Consider the following 19,528-nt stretch of genomic DNA (forward strand, 5'->3'; position numbering starts at 1 on the left):
CTTGGCCTTCTATGCACCCGTCCATATTTCAGTAATTCTAAGAGAAATACTTTTTCATGTTTTAAAACTCTGAAATCAGGATTCATCTTGTAATCGGCAGTATATCACAACTTTCATCATACACTTTTACATTTTAATACTTCTGAAATTGAGATGTTTCTTATAATCAATAGTGTCTTGGAACTGATAAAATATAGTGTTTGCTATGAGACCTTGAGCAAATTATTTAACCTTTCTTAGCCTGAGTTTCTTCATCTGTAAAATGAATATACTCCAGCACTTTGGAAGGCTGAGGCAAGAGGATTGCCTGAACCCATGGGTTCGAGACCAGCCCAGGCAACTTGGTGAGACCTCATCTCTACAACAAATCATAAAAATTAACTGGTGTAGTGGCACACACCTGTAGTTCCAGCTACTTGGAAGGCTGGGGCAGAAGGATCGCCTGAGCCCAACAGGACGAGGCTGAGGTAGCTGTGAGCATGCCACTGTACTCCAGCCTGGGCGACAGAGTGAGACTCTGACTCAAAAAAAAAAAAAAAAAAATTAAACCCATAAAAATGTAGTCCAGCACAGAATTTTATGCTATCTAGTTCATTCATTTGCCGCTCATGACAATTATATTTATTTCAATTTTTCCCTACTTTACTGACAATTTTCCTGAAATTACTGACAATTTACTGAAATTTCTGACTGACAGTATGCTGAAATTTCTGACACTTGACAGATGCAGACATTTCTTTAAAGACACACGCACACACAAAGAGGACCAGATAATCTCTAGGGAATATGTGTGTGTAAACATTAAAGTCTTTGTTGTGTGTAGTGCCCCAAATCTTATTTGCATTCAACAAACTTGGTGACATTGGGAAGCAGGGCATGCAGATAAGACAGAGATCTTGTGGTATGGAGGTCATTGGCGTTCAGGGACAGACTAAGGATTGCCTCCTCTTCTTTTTTTTTTTGAGTTGGAGTCTCACTCTATAGCCCGAGCTGGAGTGCAGTGGCACACTCATGGCTACCGCGGCCTCGACCTGCTGGGCTCAGGGGATCCTTTTGTCTCAGCTGGAACTACAGGCACGCACCATCATGCCCAGCTAATTTTTTTGATTTATTGTATAGATGAGGTCTCGCCAAGTTGCCCAGGCCGGCCTCAAGCCCGAGGGCTCAGGCAGTCCCCTTACCTCGGCCTCCCAAAGTGCTGGGATTATAGGCGTGAGCCTCTGCGCCTGGCCAGATTGCCTCCTCTTAAGGTCAACATGTAGTGGGCTCCTATGTACTTGGAATTCCACCATGTCTTATCATGTCTGGCGAACTGGTAGAATGGTGTGACTCAAGTCTCTTCTGAGAGGTCTAGGAGCCTCCTGATAGGTCAGCAAAATGTCCCTTGGCCATCAGAGAAGAGAAATGATTTTGAGTATAGTACAGTATTTACTATTATAACCGCTCCAAAACTAGACCTGCTTGTAGTTTTTTGAGGGGAGGGTCCACAGATGTAAAATCTAGCAGAGCTGGTTACTTTTAGGCACAAGAGTCTCGCTTGAAACTCGAGGCAATGAAAGATAAGGAGTCGGGAGCATTTTCCCTGCATCATCCAGCTGTAGCACCCTAAAGTCAGTGGAGCAGAGGAGAGGCCTAGGCAGATTGTCGTGTGCACGAGACAACATGCGAGGGTCCCTGCAACACCTTGCTAGGCACTCATAGGAGACTGGAGTCACTGAGAGAAATGGGTTCTCATGATGTCAGCCTCTTTGCACTTGGAGACTGAAAAGGTAAAAAGAAATATTTCTCATTTGCATTCATATTGGATTGTCTCTACTTTCTGATATTTAATCTGTTTTTCTTTATTTTCCATGGTCTAATCTAACCCGGTGGTTCCCTTGGCTGCATATTAGAACCATTCAGATAGACTTTAAAGAAAAAAAAAAGGCTGGACCCACCCCAGAGATTCTAATCCTGGGCATCTCTGTGTGTAAAGGCTTCTCAGATGATTCATGTTTAGCCAGGGTTGACAACTGCTGTCCTGAAACGTATTGCTGAGATTTTTTCACGCTCCATAATCCAGCATGTTCTAAAGATAGATTAGGCGGGAACCCTGCTGCGTGGGCACCTCTGGAAGATAGACTATTGGATGGGCCTTGGAGCAAGTCCAACCTAGAGTGGCCTCCATGTCATTCCTGTCTACTTACCCCTCTGTGACCCCCACAAGGGGTTCATCTGTGGACCCCCAACTCCTCATACTATACTTTGTCCTGTCTCTTCCCTAGCACGAGTTGCTGGTGATAAGACTGACGCTGGGGAAGGAAGGAAACTGTGGCTTCAGAGTGCCAGGGAGGAAGGAAGTGAAGGACAGGGAAGGGTGAGGAAAAAATAATGGGCACTTTGGAAGGAATAGAAAGGAGAGCATGCAAAGCTCTGCTTCTCACATGTCCCCTTTTTTCTGTACCCAAAGCCAGGAGGAAGAGTGAGCTCAGAGCCATACCCAGCCAAGTGCAATTCCGGGGCTCCACCATTTACTAGTTGCTTGATTTTGGGAAGATGACTTAATCTTGTACAACTAAAAAGTGGTGGAACTCGGGATTCAAAACAGGTCTGTCTCGCTCAAGAACCCAAATATTTTCCCAGCTTATACAGCATCTCTAAGTCCATACACACACAATAGACCTTTCAGTGATGAATACAGTAATTAATGACTTCCCAGATGGTAATTGAGCTTGTTGTTTTTTTTTTAATTCCTATAGTCAAAAAGTTGGGAGAATGTTACAAGAAGATTAGTTAGAAAAAAATGGTGTCATTTATTATCGGCTCGAAACATTCAGAGTTGTCATTTGTAAGAAATAAGCTCATTATTATTAGAAGATTACTTTTCTTGTCTTTATGTGACCATTTTCTTAAATTAAAAATAAACTTTTTCTTTTTGCAAAAGCACTGCATATTCATCTAATACAAATTGGAAAATAAAGATAAGCAAATAATTCAAAATTAAACACACCCATAATTCCTTCACCCAGATTTAACTGTTGTAAATACCTTAGTATATATTCTTCTGGACTTCCTGTACTTTCATATATGGAGGCCAAGGTGAGAGGATTGTCTGAGCCCTGTGGGTTCGAGACCAGCCTGGGCAACTCAGTGAGACCTCATCTCTGCAATAAATCAGAAAATTATCTGGGCATGGTGGCGCGTGCCTGTAGTTCCAGCTACTTGGAAGGCTGAAGTGGAAGGATCGCCTGAGTCCAGCAGGTCAAGGCTGCAGTGGCCAGGAGCATGCCACTGCCCTCCAGCCTGGGTGACAGAGTGTGACTTCAACTGCAAAAAAAATATCATAGTGTACTCTTTTTTACTATACAGCATCTGGTCAACAACATTCCATGTCAATATGTTTGCCTTTATTACCTCATTTTTTATGTCTGCTTATTAAGGTGAATAATTTTGTTTGATTTGAAGCCACAGTTGTTTACGCAGATGTCAGAGACCCACAGATAAGGAAGCATCTGAAGAGCCCAGGTGTGTGGCTGTGTGGAGAGGTTGAGTCATTTCAAAACAAAGTCCAAAGCCTGAAAACAATTACAACCCGTCTGACAGTCCTAGGTCTGCTTCCTATGGCCTTCTCCCCACAGGTCTACCGCTGACTTCAAAGAAAAGTCAGCTCGGAGGAGGTCCAGAGGATAAGGTGCAAAACGAGAATCAAGCCCACGATAAGAGAATAAAGGAAGGTTGATCAAAGTCCCGGCATAAAAGTGCTAGCCTGTGACTTGCCTTGGCCCATGGCCCTAAATACTCACCAGAACACAGAACTCTCTTTGAAGTGATTGGAAGCGCCCATGCTCCGAGTTCTCTGCTCCAAGGGAAGTTTAGAAAGTGGTCCTGGAAGGAGTTAGCAAAGCTGTCTCTTCCGGTCTCTCCTGTGCAATATCCCTCACAAAATGAGTGTTGTTCCTTTGATTTGCTTAACTGTACTGGGTGTCAGGTGAGGAAATCCCTTTTAAGAGGAGAGGAAGGCTAATCTTTTTTCCTCTTGGGAGTTGTGGGAAGTACACTTGCAGTCACAGGACAGAGGATTTGCACTCATGGTCAGAGAACTGCAGCCAGCGCCCATCCTTTTTATTCAGGGTGTTTATAAGGACATGTGGTATTTTTTTTTTAAGTGCAGCCAGCAAAGTTTTCAAACAAAGTTTATTAGAGAAAGAAGGGAGAAAAGAGAGATTAACATGCCACAGCTGGCATGGGCGAAAGAAGCCGCCAACATGTGGTATTTCTAAATAGGCAGTAAGGCTTGTTTATGACTCTCTCTTTGTTCATTGTTTTTTTTAAGAGACAAGATCTTACTCTATCCCTTAGACTGGAGTGCAGTGGCATGATCACAGCTCACTGTACCTTGAACTCCTGGGCTCAAGCCATTCTCCTGCCTCAGCTTCCCGACTAGCTGGGTCTACAGGTCCATACCACCACATCCAGCTCTTTTTTTTTTTTTTTAACTGGAGTCTCACTCTGTCACCCAGGCTGGAGTGCAGTGGCATGCTCACAGCCACCGCAGCCTTGACCTGCTGGGCTCAGGTGATTCTTCCACCTCAGCCTTCCAAGTAGCTGGAACTACAGGCATGCACCACCACTCCCAGGTAAATTTTTGTTGCTGTTGTTGTTTGATTTATTGTAGAGATGAGGGCTCGCCAAGTTGCCCAGGCTGGTCTCGAACCCGTGAGCCCAGGCAATCCTCTCAACTCAGCCTCCCAATGTACTGGGATTATAGGCATGAGCCACTGCACCTGGTCAAGCTCTTTTTTTTTTTTTTTGAGTTGGAGTCTCACTCTGTCACTCAGACTGGAGTGCAGTGGCCGCTCCCAGCCACCGCAGCCTTGACCTGCTGGGCTCCGTCGATCCTTCTGCCTCAGCCTTCCAAGTGGCTGGAACTACAGGCACGCTACCACGCCCGGCTAATTTTTGATTTATTGTAGAGATGAGGTCTCGCCAAATTGCCCAGGCGGGTCTCGAACCTGCGGGCTCAGGCAATCCACTCACCTCAGCCTCTCAAAAGCATGGGATTACAGGCTGAGCCACCAAGCCAGGCTCAAGCTCATTTTTAAAAAATTATTTTTTGTACAGTTGGAGTCTCACTGTGTTGCTCAGACTACTCTTAAACTCCTGGCTTCAAAGGATCCTTCCACCTCGCCCGCCCAAAGTCCTGGGATTACAAACATGAGCCACCATGCCTGGCTGCTCCTTGTTCATTTGACTTGTTCATTTCTTGTTCACTTCTCTCCTGATTGGAGTTTATTGCTCTGTGGTGTTATGACAGAAGCTTTCCATTACCCCAGAGAGATGAAGAAAATAGAAGTGTTTCCCAAGGGGCGGTAGTCTTTACAATATTCAGTTTAGATTTTTAAAATACTTTTAAGAGACAAGAGTTACATCAAATTGCTAAATGTGTTCTTAGAGTGTCTGTAGTTAGCACTTCTTTCAGGCTCCAGTTTTCAAGTTTTTCATTTTACATGACAATCCTCTATGAATTTAGGATCTTTATTTTCACTTTCCGCTGTCATCATATCTTTATTTCCTTCAAAGTTTAAGGGAATTACTTCTCTCTCTACCTTTTTAAAGACTGTTTTTGCAATCTTTACCTGAGGTTTTAAAGTGAGAGTTTTCACTGATGAGTCTTGATAGAGCACAGTGTTAGGCTCTGTGAGATCTCTACAAAATGCATTCCCTTCTTACACAAAGTCACAGATGGGGGTGGGCTTTGCATGCCAAAAATGAATATGGTGGAAGCTGATACTGGCTTTTGCAAGGACAGTCTTTTATAAAGAAGGAGGATTTGAACAGGGCTTTCTTTGAAAAGACCTGAAATTTCAATATGTGAAATAATACAAATGGGTATCATTAGTAGAAGTTGACATGGTCAGAGTGATAGAAGCAGAAAACTGTAAGGTGTCTCACAGCAGAAAGTGAATACATGCGTTTAAATGGGGCAGATGGCTCACTGGCTCATGCAAGAAAGTAGCAGGAGAGAAGCTTCATTAGGCATATTAGAGTTTGCCAAGGAATCTGGATTTTATTATGAATGCAAAAGGAAAGGATACGTTGAAATGGCTTTTTTGTTGGTTTGTTTGGTTTTGAGTCAGGGTCTCATTTTGTTGCCAGGCTGGAGTATAGCGGCACAATCATGACTCAATGCAGCCTCGACCACCTGGGCTCAGGTGATGCTTCTGCCTCAGCCTCCCAAGTAACTGGGACTACAGGCACGTGCCACCACGCCCGGCTAATTTAAATACATATATATATATATATATATATAAAATAGAGATGAGGTCAGTCTACCTAACCATTCTGTTGATGTCATTAATCTCTTTGTATCCCCATCACCTGGTGCCTAAGTAATAAGGGTGCGATTATGTTTATGTGTGACTGAATCATCTGTGTCTTTTTTTTTTTTTGAGTTGGAGTCTCACTCTGTTGCCCAGACTGGAGGGCAGTGGCCGCTCCCGGCCACCGCAGCCTCGACCTGCTGGGCTCTGGCGACCCTTCCACCTCAGCCTTCCGAGTAGCTGGAACTACAGGTGCACGCTACCACACCCGGCTAATTTTTTATTTATTGTAGAGATGAGTTCTTGCCAAGTTGCCCCAGCAGGTCTCGACCCGCAGGCTCAGGCAATCCACTCACCTCGGCCTCCCAAAGTGCTGGGATTACAGGCTGAGCCACCGAACCCGGCCCTGTGTGTCTTTTTATCCCTTCCTCCTATATGCTCCCCTCTCCTGCTCCCAGAGGTTAGGTCAGTTTCCAATTCACTCCCTTCAGAGTCCAGTCCATCCTTCCCAGTTTCCAGTTCACTCCCTTTAGAGTCCAGTCCATCAACAGAATGGTTAGGTAGACAGAGTAGGTATACTCAACTAACAGCTCAAAGTAGGCCAGGCGTGGTGGCTTATGCCTATAAACCCAGCACTTTGGGAGGTGGAGGTGGGAGGATCAGTTGAGCCCAGGAGTTCGAGACCAGCCTGGGCAACATAGCAAGAACTCATCTCTATAAAAAATTACCTGGGAATGATGGCACACACCTGTAGTCCTAGCTACTCAGAAGGCTGAGGCAAGAGGATCACTTGAGCTCACGAATTCAAGGCTGCGGTGAGCCATGATCGTGCCACTGGGTGACAGAGTGAGACTCCCAACTCGGAAAAAAAATTAAAATACAGAAAGAAAGAAAAACCCAAAGTAACCTCATCTAAACATTGAGGATCGAGGGAGGCAGTGAGTTCTCAGGAGTTCAGAAAGAACCGTTTCTTTACGTTTGGAGTCATAGAAGCATCAGGAAAGAGATGGGGCATGAGCTGAACGTTGAGTGATGGATAGAATTTGGGAAGAAAGAAGGAGGGGTTAAAGGACTGTGGGGGGAAAGGGGGCCTGAGGTGAAACCACAGGACTAGGAAAACACAAGGAATGCTTGTAGCACATCGAGGAGGCCCATCTGGTTGGAAGAAAGAGTTTGCATAATAACAGCTAGAGGAGAAGAGAAGAAAGGAGAGTCCTTGATTAGTCTGGTAAAGGTTTAGAGGTCAAGTTAAAGAATATGTAGTTTGACCTGGAAAATGTCAAACCAGTGGCATTTTTGAGCAAGGTTGTGGCCAGTGTCAAAGGGTCTTTGGAAGTTTAATCTGTGAAGGAAGCACAGTAAGTATGAATGAATGGATGGAGACAGGACTATCAAGATGAATAGACAGGTGACTTCCAGGAGAACAAAGGCTGACACCCATCATCATGAGAGGTGTAGAAAAGAGACAGAGGAATTCCCAGTAAGCCAGGCTGGAGGGAAAAATACAATTTTACCCAAGCTCCAAGCCGGAGAGGCTGTAATAACAGCGGTGCTCTATGCTAAAGCATACAAGTAAAGAGAGGATTGGTTTGGAGGCAGCCCCGAGAGTTTTGCTTAAAGAACTGGGACCCCAGTTGGGTGTCAAGTAAAGGTACCCAAATGGTGGTTAGAAGTAGGGGCTTGAGGCTCTGCTGGAAAGCAGATTTATCAACTTCAGCACTCGTGTGAAGTTTGCGATTAATTAATTAATTCACAAAGTGAAGTATTTTCAAAAGTCCGTGTGAGAGCTTATATTCTCTTGGTGCTGATGCATTCTCAATGGCGCTTTTGTTTTCATCACAAAACAGATCAGCTTGTATGAGACAAAGTAGGTTCTGGGTGTAGACATGGGCATTGGGCCCAATTCTCCTCTTTGGTGGTAATAGTTCACATTTGATACATCTTTCTATCCCTTGCAGCACCTAGCAGGAGTTGATGTTGGTTTGCACATTATGAATACTCGGTGTTGGTTCATTTGCATTTTCATCATAGTTCAAAGATAAAAGAGTGGACCAAAGAAAAACTAATAAGCTTATAGCCAATTTTATAATGACAAACTCTACATAAACAAATGCAAATGGATGCCAAATTTGAATTGCAAAAATTTTGTAAGCAAGGTCCAAGGAATAATAAGTGAGTCTTCCTCAAACCTGTAATCCCTGCACTTTGGGAGGCCAAGGTGAGAGAATTGCCTGAGTTCAGGGCTTTGAGACCAGCCTGGGCAACTGGTGAGATCTCGTCTCTACAATAAATCAAAAAATTAGCCGGGTGTGGTGGCATGCGCCTGTAGTTCCAGCTACTTGGAAGGCTGAGGTGAAAGGATCTCCTGAGTCCAGCAGGTCGAGGCTGTGGTGGCTGTGAGCCACTGCACTCCAGCCTGGGTGACAGAATGAGACTTCAACTCAAAAAAAAAAAAAAAATTAACTGAGTCTTTCGATCCTTAGTGAAAGAAATCAATTTGGATCCTAAGTGAAAGAAATCCATTAACGATCCCCTATCCTTTGGAGTCTCAGAGATGTTCAAAAGTCACAGCAGCCAGGCGCGGTGGCTCACGCCTATAATCCCAGCACATTGGGAGGCCGAGGTGAGAGGATCGCCTGAACTCACAGGTTCAAGACCAGCCTGGGCCACTGGGTGAGATCTCCTCTCTACAATAAATCAAAAAATTAGCCGGTCATGGTGGCGTGTGCCTGTAGTTCCAGCTACTTGGAAGGCTGAGGCGGAAGGATCACCTGAGCCCAGCAGGTCAAGGCTGCAGTGGCCAGGTGAGTGCCACTGCCCTCCAGCCTGGGTGACAGAGTGAGACTCCAACTCAAAAAAACCCAAAAGCAAACAAACAAAACAAACAACATCAACGACAACAAAAAGTCACAGCGATGCAGATTTTTCAGGTCAGCCTGGCCTAAAAGAGTGTCCGTTCAATGGGTTGGCCAGTCAAGCCCCAGAGCGGGTCTGGGTCATAAGGGGATGGTAAACCTAGCCCCGGAAGTGTCAGCTCTGATGCCCTGGCAAACCAAGCCGTGAGTGGTGCGATTGGGGGAGGGGGGAGTTGGCAAGCCTGGCCCCCGGGGCTTTGGCTCTAACGGACTGGCAAGCCAAGCCCTGAGAGTGTTGCTGGTTCGGTGGGCTGGCAAGTCTTGTCCCCTGGGTGTGTCAGCTTCGGAGTCTTGCTTTCTTCAGAGTCTTGCCTTCTTTGTTCCACTGCACTCCAGCCTGGGCCACAATGTGAGACTCTGACAAGAAAAGGAAAGGAAAGGAGAAAGGAGAAAGAAAAGAAAGAAAGAAAAGGAATGGAATGACGTGTGAACCCCAGGCCCAGAAAGGCCAAGGCAAACTTGACCTAGATTGTTTTTTCTTCTGACATAGGAACTAGTCAGAAACAGTTATTTGGGGGTGAGGTGGGGTGGGGAGGGGAAGTCTGTGAGACATAAGGTAAGAGGACCCAGACAGCTCCAAAATAAAACAAACCAACTACACTAAAGGGAATGAGGGCTATACACATAGTACTCAGTATTCCACCTGAATTGACATTTATGCAAGAAAGCAACGTGAGTACCCATCCAGTTGATGTAATCAAAAGGAGAGTAACATGCCTTTTTTTTCTCCTTCCAAACTGCTTTAAAAAATACGCCCGTTGTCTTATCTACTCCTTTTTCGGGTTGTTTCAGCTGCTCGACTGATCCAGAACATGGATGCCACCGCTGAGCCCTGCACAGACTTTTACAAATATGCCTGTGGAGGCTGGTTGAAACGCAACGTCATTCCCGAGACCAGTTCCCGTTACAGTAACTTTGACATTTTAAGAGATGAGCTGGAAGTCGTTTTGAAAGGTTAGTGGCGATCGTGTCTGTGCATCAAAGTTTTCTCTCTTAATATATTCACTTTTTAAGATATAACTGTTAGCCATCACAGGCCACATTGCAAAAGAGGAAAGTTGATAATCCCTCCAGGATTTGTGGACCACCGCTGAGTCACTCTGAAAGTAGTAATAAACACTGAAATAGATCTGTTGGCATCATTAGCATTCCTGCTTCCACTCGTAGATGTGTAAGGAATAAAGCTGTGTCATCCCTAGAGATGGCAGTTTTATGCCATTTTGCAGAAGAAAAAAACTAAATGATTGCCACTAAAAACGACCTCTGTAGCATCCCTACTACAGCCCTAGGTTAAACTTGCTGTGAGACATTACTAAGATTTGCCTTCCCAGAGTAGGTATATGATCCTAAATTGGCCAAGACGCTCTCCCTGGGAAGTTAAAGTCTAAAGGAATCCTTACTATCCTCCATCCTCTGTTCTCTCCTTTCCTAGAAGTTACTTTGTAGAAGAAGAATTTTTGCTATTTTTTAACATCCACACAAGAAGAACAATTCATTTAATTCATTTGAAGCATGAACAGTACAATCACACAAGGATAACTATTTTCTAGCCACCAAGAGGACATTCATATTACATTCCAAATTCCTCTGCACCATTACTTGTTTTCTTTGTAATCTCTATTTCAAGAAGTGACTATAATCTATGGCAGAGTACAGTACACATCAGCATTCATAAGAAAAGATAATCTAGTCAGAAAGACTTTCATTTAAGTTGGCTAATGAAATTCCCAGTTCTAGGCCAGGCTCAGTGGCTCAGCCTGTAATCCCAGCTCTTTGGGAGGCCGAGATGAGTGGATTGTCTGAGCCTGTGGGTTCAAGACCAGCCCGGGCAACTTGGCAAGACCTCATCTCTACAATAAGTAAAAAATTAGGTGGGCGCAGTAGCGTAGTTCCTGCTACCTGCCTGTAGTTCCTGCTACTTGGAAAGCTGAGGCGGAAGAATCGCTGGAGCCCAGCAGGTCGGCACTGGGGTGACAGAGTAAGACTCCAACTCAAAAAAAAAAAAGAAAAAAGAAACTCCCAGTTCTGTGCTAGGAATGTTGGTCTGGGTAGGGGTTTGGTTCTGGAATGGGGAGGAATTGAACATATCTCCAGAAAAGGGAGGTTCTGGAATGGGGAGGAATTGAACATATCTCCAGAAAAGGGAGTTGGGTGTTTTTTGTTGTTGTTGTTGTTTTTTAAGGGAACTCGCATTGCAAGTATTAATTGCAGCTGCAAATGAGCGGTTACGTTGATGCATTTTGTGAAATGCCCTATTTCAGATGTCCTTCAGACACCCAAGACTGAAGATATAGCAGCAGTGCAGAAAGCAAAAACATTGTACAGGTCCTGTGTAAATGAAAGTAAGTGCTCTTCATTTAATTTCATTAGGCGTGTGCACGCATTGGTGCCAAAATATGCCTAGACTTCATATTGAATTTGTTTTTTCATTGTTTTCAAAAGCTGCTATTGATAGTAGGGGTGGAGAGCCTCTCCTCAAACTGTTGCCAGATATCTATGGGTGGCCAGTAGCGACAGACAACTGGGAGCAAAAATATGGTAAGACAGTTTTCCTTCTTTTAAAAAAAAATCATTTCCACATGGAATCTATGTTATTATATTATAGTGTCATTAATGAACTAAAGTTTCTAAAGATATATTTTTTCATGCTTTAGGAGCTTCTTGGACAGCTGAGAAGTCTATTGCACAACTGAATTCTAAATATGGGAAAAAAGTCCTTATTAATTTTTTTGTTGGCACTGATGATAAGAACTCTACGAACCATATAATTCATGTAAGTTTGTGTGGCAGACAACTGAAGTTATTGTATAAAATTGTATAAAACTTACATGCACATTATTGTTATTGATATTTGGAAATGTCTGCAGCCATACCAAACTGATGTGCCCGATCTCGTCTGATTTTGGATATTTAGAAATAATGCTATTTTCATTTGACTTGACTAAGCAAGGTGGGAATAAATTCATGCTCTGCCCCTGATACCTGGAGTCCCACTTTTGAAGTATTTTCCTAGTGCTTTGTTTCAGACAGTCACATCTTACTTCTACTACCTCTGGTTTTTGTTCGTTTGTTTGTTGATTTGGAGTCTGACTCTGTTGCCCAGGCGGGAGTGCAGTGGCACACACATGGCCACCACAGCCTTGACCTGCTGGGCTCAGGCGATCCTTCCACCTCAGCCTTCCAAGTAGCTGGAAATACAGGTGTGAGCCACTATACCCAGCTAATTTTTTGGTTTAATGTAGAGACGAGGTCTCACCAAGTTGCCCAAACTGGTCTCGAACCCCTGGACTCAGGCAATCCTCTCGCCTACGCCTCCCAAAGTGCTGGGATTATAGGCATGAGCCATGGCACCTAGCTCGCTACCTCTGTTTTAGATATTTCTCAAAATTAATGGTAAGAGGCAATCCAGGGCCCTCTTATGCAGAAAAAGCACCAAATTTCTTTGTATATTTCATGAAAAGAACATGATTTGTTTATCTAAATAATGCTGGTCTTGAAACCCAAAAATTCCTAATTACTTTCACAAAGAACATAGAAAAGGAATTTTGAACACAATTTTGGTTCTTGCTGAGTAATATACTTTTTTCTCGATTTAGGTAAATAAAATTTTTTTAAATGACTTTATTTGATTTTTTAAAAATATAAACCATTTATTTAGGTGCCTCTTAAGAGTTGATTAATGAATATGTTTTGAATGTATAAAATATATCTCTATAAAAATTTTATAGAGATTTTATTTGGTCTCCTGTAAAAGAAATTATACCAAAGGTTGCAAGTCACAGAATCACATCTGTGTCACTACTGCATACATCCTTATGGTCATTTTCATTAAAATCATGAAAGGAATTGAACCCGGTTCTCTACAGTGGACTCCTTTTCTCCCTTCCAAAATTCTCTTCATGGGCCAAATGCCAGCATCCTGCATGATCATCTTGAGGGTCAGGAGACTGAAGAAGGAGCAGGGCCCTTCATTTGGGGATACCTTCTGGCTCTTTCCATACTCGTCCTTCGGCACTCAATGGCTGTGAGGTTTCTCACTTCAACCTATAAGTGCCTGGTTTGCTAGGATACAATCTCACGCCACTGCGAGGATTCCAGGTAGCTCTCACTTGGGCTTTGAAGGCGGATCGGACGCACCAGAAAATGTGTGTTCTTCTTTGACACATGCAGCTCCTGTCAGGTCTGCTGAAGTTTTTCTGGGCAGAGCAGCTTTGGAGAGAAGCGAGAAGTCACCACCTCCATCCCTTAGGGGACTAAGGGTAGAGATGAGACTGTCCCCCAGGGCATCATATTAGAATCTCAGGAAGCCAGAAGCCTTAAAAATGTGTAATTTAGGAGCTCCCAAGTCCTAGAGTCTAACGTATTTTCTTTTCACCTGTACCTTCCACTGTGCATTAAAAATTCTTCCCAGTGTATTTTTTGTTCATTTTCTTTGGTTTTCCTCAAATATCTGCAGCACAGCCCTCCAGATTGCCTAACTGCGGATCAGTTCAACACTTCCAAGTATTGTGGAAGCCATTTCCTAATTATGCATTTACTCGGTTTCTTATTGTTACTCTTATAACCAGAAGGCTAGGGTCTTGTGCATACATAGGCAGGCATGCTTGTATTTTTTCTGTTGTATACCAGCTGGATGATTTATTTTCATTTTTGTATTTTTTTTTGTAGATTGACCAACCTCGACTTGGCCTCCCTTCCAGAGACTACTATGAATGCACTGGAATATATAAAGAGGTAAAAAAAGAAAAGAAAAGAAATAACCAAAATCAAACTACAGAACCATCTGGTGTAAACCTATAAATAATGGAAAGGACTAAAGCCAAATTTAAACTTAGCCCTCTTCTGTACTTTATTCGGGACAGACACTTAAAATTGCTTATAATAGTGAGCTACCTTTGATAGAATGAACATTCTCAATAAAATGAATGACAGTATTCTAAAAAATAAGGAAATTTGAAATTTTTAATTTGTATCATGAGTCTTAGTATTTAAATCATAGGATCTATTTTGAAAAACCTATCTTAAATACTTTAATCTAGTACCTGTAAACTGGGTCATTTAAAAAATGAACAGATTTATCATAGCTTGGAATGGTGCCCATGAGGACCAGGGAGTAGGCCAGTGAAAGACATATTCTGCAACAGCCTTCCAGAATTCTGATTTGACTTTCAGAGGATTATGCAGGTAGGGGCATTGGACTCAGAAAAACCTTCACAGCTACCTTCTGACTCTACCATTTGTCAGCTAGCCAGTGGGCATTGTTCTGGAGTTTTATATGTTCTGGAGTGCTTTCATTTTGTCTCATGACTTTACCTCCCTTGAGCTGATGTTCACATTCTCTTCCTACTGATGTTAAGGAACAACAGGAGACAAAGCTAGCAGTGTTACATATTATTAGATGCTGGGGGGCCAGATGCTAATGCCTATAATCCCAGCACTCTGGGAACTGGTAGCTAATGCCTATAATCCCAGCACTCTGGGAGGCTGAGGCAGGAGGATCCCTTGAATCCAGGAGTTCAAGACCAGCCTGGACAACATAGCGAGGAAGGTGTTGGTTTTGCACAGGTTTTCCTCATTATTATTTTGTAGCTCAGAAGTCAGTTAAGTTTATCTTTTTTTTTTTTTGAGTTGGAGTCTCACTCTGTCACCCAGACTGTTGACTTGCTCCTGGCCACCACAGCCTTGAACTGCTGGACTCAGGCGATCCTCCCACCTCAGCCTTCCAAGTAGCTGGAACTACAGGCACGTGCTACCGTGCCTGGCTAATTTTTTATTTATTGTAGAAATGAGGTCTCGCCAAGTTGCCTGGGTGGATCTCGAACCCGTGGGCTCAGGCAATCCACTCACCTCAGCCTCCCAAAGTGCTGGGATTACAGGCTGAACCACCGAGCCCGGCAAAGTTTATCATTGATAAGTCTCTTGAGTCACAGTATAGTGGTATGACTGAAATTGCTTCTTAGCTGAAATTATTAGCTAAATATGTTTATGATTAGCATTTATTTTGCCTAATAAGTTTAAATAATATGGAATAAATTCACCATAAAATTTCTCTTTGAGTGACTACACAAGACTAAAATGAAGAAAAAGATATTAGGAGAGGCCACAGTTAATAGCAAGATAACCAAATGGGTGTGGGATATTTGAGTTCAGTACAATCTAGTTGCTGTGTAGAGTACAGCTATTGGCTTTAAGAGCTGTCCAGATGCTTCCTGTTATAGACTTGAAAGTGATTGAGGAATTTTGGCTCATTAGTCTACATTTTCACCATCATCAACTGGGATGCTTTTCATATTTAGGATTGTGTTCTTATATCAGATTTTTCCAATCCTAAAATACATATTTTTTCCATATTTTAACATTTCTGGCAATTGAGGTGTACCTGGCAGTCAGTATACTTTTAAGGTGGTAAAGATTATTTCTTGTTTGTTTTTTTAAAAAGTTTTTGTTAAGATGATGGTGTATTTGTGGATTTTATATTCAGTGCTATCTCACAATCTAGGACAGGCAATCTTTGACTTGAATCTGATATGGAAGCATTTCTGTTTCATCTGGAGGCTTTTTTTACAACTTTAAAATAAAAATTTGAATTAGTTGCCAAGAGTTTACAAAATTGGAAGATTTTACTTGAGAATCCAATTAGAATTTGAAAACCAGGCTCACGTTCCCATGCGGTAGCAGTTTTTCAGAGTTGTGTTGTGATTGCCCCTTTAGATAGGGCATTTGTTCTTCAGGTTTGAACAGTCTTCATCTAGATCATTCATTAATGTATATTGACTTCCAGGCTCCTGTAGGCACTTGAGTTGATATATTATTCGAGTGTTGGCTAAGCTGTAGCGATAAAGATACCGCAAAATACAGTAGCTCAAACAAGAGAGGCATTTCTTTCTAGCTCTCATTCCATTCCAGAAGTAGACAAGCAGTCCAGGTGAGATAGGAAGCTCTTACTTCATGGAAATATCTGGGGGTCCAGCATTCTCTAATTTTGCTGCTCTAATGTAACTTCCTGGTGTTGACGTGAGTCTGTTTGGTCAAAGTTGGTTCACCAGTGGCCGGTTCACATGCCAGGCCACAGGAAAAAGAAAAGAAGGAAAGTCTCGGATGATTTCCTTTTATGTGGGTGATGCAGACGTTGCCTAAATTCCATTGGTTAGAACTTTGCCACAGCTAAATATAAAGAAGGCTGGAAAAAGTCGCCTTGAGCAGAATGGCCATGTATGTGTTCAAACTCAGTTGGCGAAGAGGAAGACTCTGGCATTAAAAAGAAAAGGAGTTTGTATACCAAAGACGTTGAGTACTCTCTGCCACAATTTACATCCACTGGCCTAGGAAACACTATATTTGTAGTCAAATAATACAGTGGCGATCCATTCCAGAATCAGTCATACATTATAGGTATAGAGTGTACAGGTGAGAACTCTGAGGCTCAGAAATTTGCCCTGGGACACTCAGCAAAACAGTAATGGAGCCGCATTCGAACTTTTGTTCTGCCTCTCGCTTCTTCCATGACATCAGAAGAGTACTTTATATGACTAGAGTTCTTAAAGTGAGCAAATAAAAGAGCAAATTACAGCCTGGAAGTTATTCTCAGCTCAAATGAGATGCCCTCCAGCGCTCTGGATCACACCAGCAAACACACCAGCATCCGCTTCCATAACTCTGGCCATTTGGTCAGGGCTCTTCTTCCCGCTGAGCTCAGACCTCAGAATCCTTCTCAAATCAGTGCTCTAAGCTCCAAGCAACCTCTACCCAGTGGAAGGGAGTTGCATATGAAATAAAATTTACCTGTCATCACAGAAATGGGTGTTTCTGCACCCTCCTCCCTCTTTTTAAATCCATTCTTTTGGGGGTGGGGGAGAAGACAATGTGTGTAGTTACATTAAAAATTTCCAGCCCATCACTTGGTTAAATTCAGGTCAGGCCACATGGTTCTTTGACTTATGACCTCCATGTTTCCTAACTTTGGTCCCCTCCCCTACCTTGAGGAGGTGAATCTCTTCTCTTTCTCTCTCTCATTTACTTTCTAAATAAACTATATTTTCCAATCTAAAAAAAAAAATTCCAATTATCTGCTTATTCCTTATTTCCCCCATGACATTTGCCACTGTTTCCCAATCACTACCATTCACATTCCCTCACTTAGTTTCTTCTGCATCCCCAGCTGGCTAGCAAATAAAAATTAATTCCGGTTTTTCCACTACCCTGCTATCTCTGAAAGAAGTTAGCTCCCTTTAATGTTTGTTTTTTTTTTTTTGAGTTGGAGTCTCACTCTGTCACCCAGACTGGAGTGCAGTGGCCGCTCCCGGCCACCGCAGCCTCAACCTCTGGGCTCCAGCGATCCTTCCGCCTCAGCCTTCCAAGTAGCCGGAATTACAGGCACGCGCTACCACGCCCGGCTGATTTTTTGATTTATTGTAGAGATGAGGTCTCGCTGCTCAGGTGTGTCTCGAACCCGCGGGCTCAGGTAATCCACTCACCTCAGCCTCCCAAAGGCATGGGATTACAGGCTGAGCCACCGAGCCCGGCTAATGTTTTTTTCATAGTGTTTTATTGCTTCATGAAAAAGAAATGGTGAGAAGGGTAGGATACCACAATAATACCCAGAAGAGAAGTTATAAACCTGGAAGAAATCCTAGTGTTGTTCTATCAGTTCTATCATTGGCCATCATTGATTTTCTCACTTATAGACACTTGTTTATTTACCTATTTATTACCTACTTACCTATTTATTTATTTGTTTGTTTGTTTATTTGTTTATTTATTTATTCAAGTCAGAGTCTCACTCTGTTGCTCAGGCAGTGGCACAATCATGGCTCACTGCAGCCTTGACCTCTGGGCTCAGGTAATCCTTATGTAGCTGTCTCCCATGTAGCTGTAACTACGGGTGTGTGCCATGACATCTGGTCTTTTTTATTTTTTATTTTTGTAGAGATGAGGTCTTGCTATGTCGTCCAGACTGGCCTTAAACTCCTGGGCTCAAGCAATCCTCCCTCATTGGCCTTCCAAAGTGCTGGGATTGCAGGCTTGAGCCACTGCACTTGGCCCTTGTGTGACTATAAAATTCACAAAACTACTATTATATGGATTCTATCCAACTCTGTAAAGCCAATTATCATCTTTGAAACTGTTTTTGTAAGTGCCAGGATTTACTTTTTTTTTTTTAAAGAAAAGTTTACATAGACGTTTTGGTGGGTTCACCAAAGTATCAAAGTATCGTTGATTTGCTATCTCAAAGCTTCAAAAAAGTTGCCTTATGACTGATAAAAATGATAGTTGACTCTGTCCTCATAGCTAATTGATCTTTCAGTCAAACACACACAAAATAAAATCTCAATTTAAAAAATATCCTGGCCAGTCTACTATTTAATTGATAAAATGTGTGTTGATTGCTTGCGCCTCAAATCGTGCCAATTATAATCATTTCACATGTTACATATCTAGAAGTACATAAGAAAGGAATGAAAACCTTAAAGTAGAATCACATCTTGTAAAAGCGATTTAACAGCAGCAGTAAACTTAGTTTCTGAGAACCACTGGATACATTTGTAAGCCGGGAAAGATAATCAAGATGCTTAGACACATGTTTTAATAAGTCACATTGGAGCAGTTACCAGGTAATGGAACTGGTTACAGGAAGTAGTGTATTCTGTGTAGCTATATTAAATATGCAAGCATCCCAGAAACTAGTGAAATAAATGCTTTCAGTTCACTGTGAAACGTTCCCAGTTCAGCAGGCTGGAAGCATTGTTCCCAGTTCTTGTGCTTGCCTAATGCCAGAGTTCCATTGTCTTTATTTTTTTTATTTTTATTTTTATTTTTTGAGTTGGAGTCTCACTCTGTTGCCCAGACTGGAGTGCAGTGGCCGCTCCTGGCCACCACAGCCTTGACCTGCTGGGCTCCGGCGATCCTTCCACCTCAGCCTTCCAAGTAGCTGGAACCACAGGCGCGTGCTACCACACCCAGCTAGTTTTTGATTTATTGTTGAGACGAGGTCTCGCCAAGTTGCCCAGGTGGGTCTCGAACCCGCGGGCTCAGGCAATCCATTCACCTCAGCCTCCCAAAGCGCGGAATTACAGGCTGAGCCACCGAGCCCCGATTCCATTGTCTTTAAATACATCAGCAAGATCAGGAGACTGGTGTAGAGCCAGTTTACAGAGTCAACAGAGTGCCCAAGAGGATCCCTGTTATTGTTTGCTAACCTTATTAATAACAAAAAACTTCCCATATATAAAGAAAAATCCCAGTTAGATTGATAGGGAAAAATTCAAATTACCATCTTCTTTATAGTCAGTAGTAATTCCCTGCTGAAGGCCGATG

At 42.8% G+C, this 19,528-nt stretch overlaps 1 protein-coding gene across 1 annotated transcript in view; it reads left to right on the plus strand.

Moving 5' to 3' along the window:
- The window catches only part of MME (membrane metalloendopeptidase), a 109,494-nt gene that overhangs the window by 37,512 nt on the left and 52,454 nt on the right, over nucleotides 1–19,528 (plus strand). The window contains exons 4-8 of the mRNA XM_008059514.2: nucleotides 10,007–10,168; nucleotides 11,476–11,556; nucleotides 11,657–11,752; nucleotides 11,869–11,987; nucleotides 13,883–13,948. Of these exons, the coding sequence (XP_008057705.1) occupies nucleotides 10,007–10,168; nucleotides 11,476–11,556; nucleotides 11,657–11,752; nucleotides 11,869–11,987; nucleotides 13,883–13,948 (524 nt within the window). The remainder of the gene's footprint in view (nucleotides 1–10,006; nucleotides 10,169–11,475; nucleotides 11,557–11,656; nucleotides 11,753–11,868; nucleotides 11,988–13,882; nucleotides 13,949–19,528) is intronic.

The sequence above is a fragment of the Carlito syrichta genome, unplaced genomic scaffold, assembly GCF_000164805.1.
Source record: "Carlito syrichta isolate Samal-C Ts95f unplaced genomic scaffold, Tarsius_syrichta-2.0.1 Scaffold304229, whole genome shotgun sequence".
Lineage (NCBI taxonomy): Eukaryota > Metazoa > Chordata > Mammalia > Primates > Tarsiidae > Carlito > Carlito syrichta.